Raw genomic sequence first — 11022 nt, 5'->3', positions numbered from 1 at the left:
TCGGCCCTTCTCTCTCGCCGATAGCGGTAAACGGGGCCGACTGGGGACGACTGCTGGGAATTAGACAAGGCAGTTATGTTCAGGAATTCTGTGTTGCCTCCCTACTGAGCTAATTAGACTCTATGAAGCTACACAAGTTTTCAAAGATGTTTTCTATGGTTCTAGTGACAGATTAACAAGATTTCTGTATTATTAACAGGAAAACTGTATTTGAAAGTCAGGTTAATCATCTATGTGACATTTGAATACAGTAAGCGTTTCAGAGTACATAGCCATAGTCCTAATCATTATTTTTTTCTTGTCATTGTTATTAATATATCTGCGCTGGTATGTTTGCTGGCTTGTATTAAGTAATGTTATATATTCTGTTATGAGTGTTTTATTAAAATTATCGTTTTTTTTTCTTTAATTTATAGTTGTGTGTGAATGGTTATCAAGTCTCTCTCTCTCTCTCTCACCTACGATCGCCTGTTAATCATTCAGCCAACGACCATAGGTGACTAACACACACACACACACACACACACACACGTTTACAAGTTTACAGTGTACCAATCAGTATTAAAAACTAAACTCTTTTGAGGCAGAGAATTTTATTAATGTATTGTTACAAATTACAACTTTAAAACCAATAAACAAACAATGCGACCAGTTTGAAAATGTTAGGACTAATTGAATGGTAATTGGTGAAGCAGTTTAACAGGTTACAGTTACTGAGTTTTCATGATTCCAGTGACAGTTTAACAAATAGAAACAGGAAAAAAAACACCTTTGAGGACCTGATTAATGTGGCCTTTCAAAAAAAATAAATAAATCAAAATACAAGAATGCTCAAACACACACACACACACACACACACACACACTGTACTGATGTGTGACACTGGACAGGCAATAAATAGGGGTGCCTTTGATAGGGTGCCATGTGTGGAAGCTGCTGAGATGGATGGAGAACCTCTTGACTGACAGAGAGAATGGTGGTGAGGGACAAGGAGCCACTGTGGAGAAGCCTATGTACTGATATGTGACACTGAACAGGCAAGGTGTGTGCAAGTTGAGAGAACCAGCAGGCAGGACATGAAGAAAGTGCAAAAAAAGGCAGAAGTTTGGGAAGGTAGCAGGGCCAGATGAGATACCCTGTGCTGTATGTTTAGGAATAAAGGGAAGTGGGTGATAATACTGAGTTATTTCACTAGGTGTGGAGAGAAGAGAGTGCAGAGAAGGTAGAATGAATGCTGGGTGACTCTGTTGCATAAGGAAGGACACAGGAGCAAGAATGAACAGGGAAAACCACAGAACAATTGCATCAGTAAACACAGTAGATAGTGTTTAGTGCCTGGTGGTGTGGAGTGGGAGGAATCAAGAGGAACGCTGAGCTGTGTGTCATCCGCACCAGCATTCTATTACTAATGAGGAAGAACCAGCTCTTCCTATCACCACTCTGATAACCTAAACTTAAATTGTGTTTCTGTAAATGCACAAAGAGAAGCCCAACACAAGCCTAGAAGACCAGCAGGAACACTTCAAACTGTGACCTTTAGAGGGAAGACAGGTTCACCATGACAGAACAAGGGACAGATTACATTGAGATACAAGGTGGAAAAGTGAGATAGATTAGAGAAGAGGGATAAATTGAATGAATAGAACAGAATGGAACATAACACTCAATGTATGAAAGGTGGTATGAGGGAAGCCTGGCTGGTGACCTCTTCTAAGCAAGGACAGTGTATGGATGTGAATGCAAAGAGTTACAGGTGTGAGTCTTGCAGCAACGTGAGCCATGGGGAGGATGAGGTGGTGGAGCACATGATACTACAGTGTCAGAAATATGAGGTGGAGATGTGGTGCAAGTGATTTGGAGTTAGGGAGAGTGGAGAGGGCAGGAAGTGAATGGTGGTGCTGTTCATAGGACTGTGGAGAGACAAATGAAAGGAAGAAGAAGGCTGTAGCTGTGGATGACTTCATGGAGTGTGGCAAGCTAGATTAAGACAAGCAGTGTGGAGGATACAAAACACTCACACACACACACACACACACACACACACACACACACACACACACACACACACACACACCCTAACCTGTATATACAAAGACAGTGGGCAGGCTTCACACACTGCCTTTAACAATCAACATCTCCCTCTCTCCTGGAAGTTAAATTTATCAAAAAACTCAAAGAAATCTTGGTAGAGACTTCAGTGAATCTGTGCTCCTGATGGTGGTGGTGGTGGTGGCAGTGGTGATGGTGGTGGTACTTGGAACACTGGCTCTCTTGTCCCCTCATCCACATTCTGAGAGAGAGAGATAGAGATGGTTAGATTAGGTAGGTACTTAGTTACATAGATTGAGATAGAGACATAGATAAATGGTTAAACAGAAAGTTAAATAGACTGAGAGATAGATGGTTAGATTAGGTAAACAGATAGACATTGAGACAAGCAGAGATAGGCCTAGTTAGGTTAGGTCCAGCAGATACTTAGATAAATGGGTAAACTGAGAGATTAATAGATAAAATAACAGACAGATAAATAAGCAGAGCCTGCAAAACTATCACTAATATTATGAAAAAAAACCCTTGAACACCCTAACAACTAAAAAATCATTAAAATACCAGAAATGAGGCAATTAGGCATTCAACAAACAAATTCTTCTATCTGTCTATGTCTAAACTTTGTAAAAATCCATTAAAAATGACTTAAATATGTATGTGGGCAGCTGTGGTGTGTCCTTGGCCCCCTGTAGTGTACTCCTTTTGCCTTTTATTATTAGTAGTAGTAGTAGTAGTAGTAGTAGCAGTAGTAGTAGTAGTAGTAGTAGTAGTAGTAGTAGTAGTAGTAGTAGTAGTAGTAGTAGTAGTAGTAGTAGTAGTAGTAGTAGCAGCAGCCTTTCCACTAGGGATTGAGAGAGCTATCAAGGTGAAAGATAGGTGTCTGACTTACCTGATGTCACCTGGAGAGCTGTGAAGGACAGGAGCACAGGAGATCAGGTGTTCACAAGGCAGGTCAACACCACCAGTGTGAGGGGAAGTGTTTGGTGAGCCATACTGATGCTGCATTTGATTCCTGTGATGACCTGGGGGTGGGAAGCAGGTGGGAGGGGTGAGTGAGTGAGTGAAATCTGTCACTGTATACACACTGGGTATACAGTGAAGGTAGGACTCACTCATTGATGAATAACTGTGTGACTGAGTGACTGACTGACTGAATGACTGAGTGACATATCATATCCAAGATTGAAACTGTTATTGTCACACATAAAGGGAACATTGAAGTTTAAACATGCAAAGTAACTGTATTTAACATTGGCTGACATAGTGGAATAATACATTAGTGGAGAAAAATAGTGGATTCAGCAGGAGGAATAATATAAATAGACCAGACCAGCAGGAATAATATAAATATAGACAGTTGACCAGACAAATAGACAGTAATTACCTGCGGGTCGATGGCAGCCTGCAGTCATCACCGCTAATCCTTCCTGCATTTCTGAAGCTTGGCCGACTCAAATTCCACCTTCTGAAATGATTGGGTTAGGTTACCTTAGGCTGTGTCTGTAGTAAGGGACCACACCTGTACATGAGGTCTGATCACTGCCAGATATAACTAATATTTCTTCTACACTTTCATGAACAGCAGTGAAAGAGAAAACATTAAGAGGAGGAGGAGGAGGAGGAGGAGGAGGAATAAGACATACAAGGAAACAGGAATAATAGAAGGAAGACAAGGAGGAGGAGGAGGAGGAGGAGGAGGAGGAGGAGGAGGAGGAGGAGGAAGAGGAGGAGGAGGAGGAGGAGGAGCTGCTCATAGGACTGTGTAGATACAAATGAAAGGAAGAATAAGGCTGTGGCTGTGGATGACTTCATTTAGTTTGGCAAGCTAGATTAAGACAAGCAGTGTGGAGGATACAAAACAAACAAACACTCACACACACACACACACACACACACACACACACACACACACACATACACACACACACACACACCCTAACCTGTATATACAAAGACAGTGGGCAGGCTTCACACACTACCTTTAACAATCAGCATCTCTCTCTCTCCTGGAAGTTAAATTTATCAAAAAACTCAAAGAAATCTTGGTAGAGACTTCAGTGAATCTGTGCTCCTGATGGTGGTGGTGGTGGTGGCAGTGGTGATGGTGGTGGTACTTGGAACACTGGCTCTCTTGTCCCCTCATCCACATTCTGAGAGAGAGAGATAGAGATGGTTAGATTAGGTAGGTACTTAGTTACATAGATTCAGACAGAGAGATAGATAAATGGTTAAACAGAAAGTTAAATAGATTGAGAGATAGATGGTTAGATTAGGTAAACAGATAGACATTGAGACAAGCAGAGATAGGCCTAGTTAGGTTAGGTCCAGCAGATACTTAGATAAATGGGTACACTGAGAGATTAATAGATAAAATAACAGACATATAAATAAGCAAAGCCTGCAAAACTATCACTAATATTATGAAAAAAACCCTTGAACACCCTAACAATTAAAAAATATATTAAAAATACCAGAAATGAGGCAATTAGGCATTCAACAAACAAATTCTTCTATCTGTCTATGTCTAAACTTTGTAAAAATAAAAAAAATTACTTTAAATGTGTGTGGCCAGCTGTAGTAGTAGTAGTAGTAGTAGTAGTAGTAGTAGTAGTAGTAGTAGTAGTAGTAGTAGTAGTAGTAGTAGTAGTAAGGAGGAATTGGTTGTCAAAGGGAGTGGTGGGTGACTGGAATAGTCTGGAATGGACTCACCACCAGTCAGGTTGTCAGAGGTCAGTCAACACCAAGCTTTAAAAGAAGGGATTTGCTTGCCGGAAGTCCACAGATCCGGAACGGCCCAAGAATGCACACACGGGTAGTGTTGCCGTGAGCCGAGCCCCAATCCTTCCTCTTTCCACGCGTAATCTCTTCTTGGCCGATGCTGCTTCTTGTTATTTTAATTTGTGGTTAAGGACCAGCACCTCAGTGGCTCCTTTTTCATCTGCTTTAAAATAAGGAAACAGAGAGAGAACATTTGAACATTTAATAATAACTAACAGTTACATTTAGGAGATATATACATAGTGAGGTTTAATGTGTCTGTTGTAGTTAGCCTTTTTAAAGCAGAGGTTTAAAGTAGTGTGGTAGATATGATAAGAAGAAGAGTCTGGATACACTCTTGCTTTAGAATGAGGTAATAATTCAAATTAGTAGGTAGCTAAGATCAGATTTTAAAATTTTGTTTTAAATGTGGTGATAGAGGGTGCATCCTGAATTTGGAGAGGCACAGAGTTCCATACAGGAGGCCCTACATAAGAAAGTGAGTGGTTAAATTTGTTAAGTCCATGAGGGGGAGAATGGTGAGGTTAGACATACTAGCCTATCTTCAAAAGTTTTCTTATTCATATTCATTCACTCCTTGGGTCACTAAATAGCAATGGCAACAGTGACAAGGCATTATTACTTACAGGAAAGAGTCGGCCTCCAGCATTACTTTGGGCTGGACGTACCGTAGCTTGCGTTCACTGTCGTCGCAGATCACCCGGGCCAGGCTTGTCTTGCGGAGCTCGTACAGTCGTTCTGAAAGTGTGGTTCGGTTTAAGCTGTGTGTTTCTGAATGCATGGAACAGTTCAGGGCTCCCTTCCTAAATATATGGTAGTATTATTGAATTATTAATTTATTATAATACTGTAGCCCAAATAATGAACAAAAGGCCATAAGAACACAAGAAAGGCTGATATTGACAAACATAAGATAAAAAAGGAAGGAGAATTGAAAGAAACAAGAAGGAACTGAGAGGAAGAAGAAGGAAAATAGACAGTAATGCTTATAATTTGAATAACCCATAGACAACAAGAGAACAGAGAAGACCTGCTGTTTCTGGACACAAGGCAAACAAGAGGAAATAGCAAGGGGGTAGGAAACACATCAACAACCATTGTAACATAAATTTATACTAAGAATAGCTGGTATTTTAAATGGACTTAATAGATGTATAGCCTTGCAATCTCAGTTTATGATTTCAAGCAGGTGAAAACGCATACACACACACACACACACACACACACATGATTAGGTAGAGTACAGACACAGGAAAAAGGTATATTCATTGAAATCTTGCAAAATGATCTTAGTATGGCCCAGAATACAGGTCATTTAAGGTCAAGTTGCATGAAATTTGGTTATTTAGTGAGGAATGTTGGTATATGTTGACCTCAGCAAGACCCAGGACACAAGGTCATTCAAGGTCTCTGGTAAACTCTGGAACTCCCTGCCTGCTTCTGTATTTCCACCTTCCTATTCCCTTGGCCAGTGTCCTTCCTACATAATAAATAAATAAATAAATACATCACAACAGAACAGTGAGTCAGAAATAACAAAATTGACACATACCCTCTGTGTCTTCTGCCAGTCTCCCTCACTCTGAATATCCAAGGCAACGTCACCTCTTCCTGCCAGGGTTCTGTCACCAACACAGTCATCTGGAAGGCAAAAATTAAATGAATAATATAACCTTGGGGGCCACCACTAAGTCTGCTATTAACATATCTTCATAATTGTTACCTTTCTAACTTCCTCACCTAACAAAACTAACCATACTTCCCTAAAGTGCAGACAGACCTTTAAAATTCACCATCAGCATTATAATTTTAGTTGTGTATATCTATATTTCAAATTACGGTAAGATCTGTAATGAGAAAAGTCACCTGGTCAGCTACCCTGTACACACGGCTTATTTCACTCTCTTGGCCCAGTAAGGGGGTAACAAGTGACAAATTCTGAGGGATGAGAGTAAAATAACAGCTAAATAACTCGGCACAGTCAACACTACAGGCTCAGGACAAGATTTCATAAACATTACTCACCAAGAGTCACCTGGCCAGCTACCCTGTACACACGGCGTATTTCACTCTCTTGGTCCAGTAAGGGGGTAACAAGTGACAAATTCTGAGGGATGAGGGTAAAATAACAGCTAAATAACTCAGCACAGCAACACTAGAAGCAACACAAGATTTCATAAACATTACTCACCAAGGATAAGGAGTCGGGAAAAACAACTTCTTATTTTCACCTCTCCCCAAGTCTTTCGCTACCTTTCTGCACACATCCATTACTCAGATCAACCTGTGTTCATATACTTACAGTTGTTGATAGTAAAATCCAAGTAAAGAAGTGTTATAGCGTTAAAAACCGTGTATAATTACCAACGTGTTCTTCCTCACCATCTTGTACGCTGAATGGAAAGTTTTGTGTATAAACGACTGATACGCTCTCTCCTTCACATCAATAACAAACAAAAGAGCATCGGTACTAGGAAGGATTAAGATTTAAATACTATATAATATCCGATTGTAACCCTCTATAGCAACTTTGCTTAGATTTCTTTTAAGATTCTTTTCTTTTTACTTTTATGAACAGCCACTGAATTCAAAAAAAGAAAAATTGATAGAAAATATTGCTACCCATATTTACATCACTACGAAATGCTGAAACATTATTTTCTTGCCGATTCATTCAGTTCAATCATTCCTGGAGCCTATGGTAGCTAAATTCGCTGGCTGTGGTGTTAATTTTTAATATATAATTTTTAATATAATACCTGCATGTTGGTCGTTGGGTATCAATATTTCGCGTAATAAAACCAGTGGAAGGCAACCAAATTATTTTTCAGACACTGTACATCACACACTAAGCCAATTAAGACCCAGTTCATGCATCCCGGTACTAGCGTGTACAGTAAATAAGATATGCAAATGCAGATTAAATTAGCGTAGGTATTTCTTAATTCACCAGTTTGCAGATACAACAAACAACACAATCTTCTATTAAAAGAAACACAATTGTCTTGCTATGATCTCTCGCATTATCTAGAGTGTTTTCCATGTTAATAATGTAAAAATCTTGCTAACTTGTCACTAGAACCATTAAAACACCCTTAAAAACCTGCATCATTTAAACTAGACCCTTTTGAAAGCAGTACAGGTTATCAAGAATGTTTCTCCTGTTAATAATGTAGAAATCTTACTAATCTGTCACTAGAACCATTAAAACACTCTTAAAAACCTGCATCATTTCTTTCCTTTTATTTATTTATTTATTTTTTATTTATTTTATCTATCTGTCTGACTATACATAAATACATACATACACACATCCATTTACATATCAGTCAATGAATTAGTCTATTAATCTGTTAATTTTATTTATTTATTTATTTATTTATTATTTAATTATTCATTTCTCTATCAATATTAAGATATCTCTGTTTTTTTCCCATTGCAAAAATCTTAATTGCTGTTACTTTTACCCCACGGTCTGACATAATAAAACAAAACAATATTTAATAACCTAATAAATAAATATATACAAATATATACAAATATTAAAGGAATGACAGGTCTCGTTGATATATTTCAATGTATCTCCACTATATAAAAAAAAATCTCCACACCCTGTTATATTTCTCCTTATTTTGACTTCCCCGGAAGCTGCTGCACCACGCCCTTCAGGTCGAGCAAAGGTCAAGGATCAAGCTTCCTTTCTCGTGCATTCTTTCCGCCCAAAATAGCCTGTCAATGCGGAATTTTTATCTTAAAAAACAACCGACAATTTCTTCATTTCTCTGTAGTGTAGATCAATGGCCATGTTCCAAACTGTCGTACGGAGACCAGGGTGACTATCGTAGTGGACTATTTAACTATTCATGGACTGTACTATTGAATCTATGGTGTATAATTGTTCCATTGGGTTAAAGATTGTGATTCCTAGGCGTGTCATTCAGTGAGCTAGCTTTATTTTCTCTATTTTCATACCACATTCTCTCTCACTCACACTCTCCGTCTCAGTATCTGCCAGACGCAAAATACAGAACAACATTGAAAAAAACGTATTTCCCCTGCATGATTCAAAACGAACATAAATTCCAATAAACTAAAACCAAAACCCTATTCAGCCATACATGAGAATACAAAATGAAGCAAATGAGAGAAGAGAAATATAATAAAAAGCGAGGTAAGCGGGGAAGAGGAGGGGCCCGATTCCCGCCGGCAGCAATCCCGCCTCAGTATTGTGTTGAAAGCCGACGGGGGGGGGGAGTGCGCGAAACCGCTCCGATGCGAATCCATTTGACCTGTGTCCGTGACCTCGCGTGGTGTCCGTGGCGATCCATAGGTGCGTGCTAGTGACCTTGAGGTGCGGAGAGGAGCGAAGGGCGTGGTGGATACGGAATTAAGGAAATACGGGCGATAAAACACCACACACGTGCGAGGTGAGTAGCTGATGATGACTGTTGTTGTTGTCGTTGTTCTTACCATTACTACTACTACTACTACTACTACTACTACTACTACTACTACTACTACTACTTCTACTACTATTACTACTACTACTACTGCTACTACTGCTACTGCTATTGGTGCTGTTCCTGCTGCTTCTACTACTACTACTGCAGCTGCTATTACTACTACAGTGCTCGCCATAAACATTGTCGCGGGAGACCACGGTGTCCGTTTCAATGATCAAAACGCGCGCGCTTTCCTTGGCGGGCCTCGGGTGCTTTAAATTCAGTTATCACACATCTGGCACCTCACCCGGGGTGTTGGGCAGCTTGCCAAGGCGGGAAGAAGTGACAGGCGCCTGTCAATCACTCTGATTGGGGGGTGTTTTGTTGCTGTCCTCCCGCGCCACCCCCCCACACTGGCTTGCAGTTACTCTCCTGTTTAGCTGTTGTCCTGCACAATGGTGCGCTACCAGATGTTGTCACGGGATGACATCGTAGCCATCTCATCTCTCCACAAGGCTGGGCACTCCACACGGGCTATCTCTGACCAGACGGGTGTCAGTGTCCGTCAAGTTCAACGATACGTGAGGCGCATGGCTGAAATGGGCGGCAACAAAATACCCGCGAAGAGGAAACCACCAGGAAACACCCGCAAAACTTCCCTACGAACCCTGAGGGTGGTACACCTTGAACTTGAACGCAATCCACGAGTATCAGCCAGAAAAATAAGGGAAGACAACTTTGGATTGCTGAGTAATGTGTCTGTGAGGACATTATCGCGCCGTATCCACGACGACCTCCAGTACCTGAGTTATGCAGCGCGCCCCAAGCCTGTGGTTTCTGTAGCCCAGCAAGAGAAGAGACTTGCATTTTGTGACAGGATGAAGGACTGGACTATCGAGCAGTGGCGTGGCGTGCTGTGGAGCGACGAGTCAAGATTCATAGTGACAGCCAGCAGTCAAGGTCGCGTGTACCGGCGCCCAGGCAGCGATCCCCTTGACCCCCGCTACACTGCTCCTGCCGTCAGGTTCCCTGATTCGGTGATGGTATGGGGATGCTTTTCCTACCATGGGGTGGGGAGCCTCGTGGTGTTACCCAAGAACACCACAATGAATCAGGGGAATTAAATTTAAAGCACCTGATGCCCGCCAAGAAAAGCGCGCGCGTTTTGATCCTTCAAACGGATACCGTTTTCCGGCGACAATGTTTATGACGACCACTGTACTACTACTACTACTACTACTACTACTGCTATTGTTGCCGAACGTAACTGCTACTGCTGCTGATGATGATGATACAACTACTACTACTACTACTACTACTACTACTACTACTACTACTACTACTTTTGATAATGCTATGTACATATTACTACAACAACTACTACTTCTACTACTACTGCTACTACTACTACTACTGCTACTACTACTACTACTACTACTACTACAACCATCACTAATGCATTTAATTTACTACAAAACTTACTTATTATTCAATCCTCGTTTAATGAAAACATCTCTCCTCCTCCTCCTCCTCCTCCTCTTCCTCCTCCTCCTCCAATCCCTATTCCTCTTCTTCCTCATATGGTACCTTTCCTTCCCTTTCGACGTCTTTTCCTCCTCCTCCTCCTCCTCCTCCTCCTCCTCCTCCTCCTCCTCCTCCTCCTCCTCCTCCTCCTCCTCCTCATAAGGCTCCTTTCTTCTACGTCTGTCCTTTCGGTTCCTCTTCCTCCTACTTTTCTTCTTCTTCTTCTTCT

At 41.0% G+C, this 11022-nt stretch overlaps 2 protein-coding genes across 25 annotated transcripts in view; one reads left to right on the top strand and one right to left on the bottom strand.

Moving 5' to 3' along the window:
• Positions 1-11022, top strand: part of LOC135091145 (uncharacterized) — a 56046-nt gene that overhangs the window by 23749 nt on the left and 21275 nt on the right. For 5 of the 7 annotated variants that reach the window (XR_010262383.1, XR_010262373.1, XR_010262379.1 and 2 more), the window contains exon 1: positions 9050-9254. The exons of the other annotated variants lie outside the window; for them this stretch is intronic. The gene's annotated coding sequence lies outside the window, so the exon portion shown is untranslated. Of the gene's footprint in view, positions 1-9049; positions 9255-11022 lie in introns of those variants that run through there. 7 annotated transcript variants of the gene reach the window in all.
• The window catches only part of LOC135091148 (POU domain, class 4, transcription factor 2-like), a 14609-nt gene continuing 4163 nt past the window's right edge, over positions 577-11022 (bottom strand). For 2 of the 18 annotated variants that reach the window (XR_010262389.1, XR_010262387.1), the window contains exons 4-11: positions 6853-6934; positions 6380-6468; positions 5454-5565; positions 4759-4990; positions 4029-4199; positions 3434-3514; positions 2939-3071; positions 577-2290 (exon numbers count right to left, since the gene is read on the bottom strand). Coding sequence is in view for 8 of the 18 variants with exons in the window: in XM_063988625.1 (XP_063844695.1) it covers positions 2122-2290; positions 2939-3071; positions 3434-3482 (351 nt within the window). In the remaining 10 variants the exon portion in view is untranslated. The other 16 variants (XR_010262392.1, XR_010262390.1, XR_010262391.1 and 13 more) reach the window with 16 other exon arrangements.

This window comes from Scylla paramamosain, chromosome 36, assembly GCF_035594125.1.
Source record: "Scylla paramamosain isolate STU-SP2022 chromosome 36, ASM3559412v1, whole genome shotgun sequence".
Lineage (NCBI taxonomy): Eukaryota > Metazoa > Arthropoda > Malacostraca > Decapoda > Portunidae > Scylla > Scylla paramamosain.
Note: the sequence above shows the minus strand (reverse complement) of the source record. Positions and strands in the feature narration are given on the sequence as shown.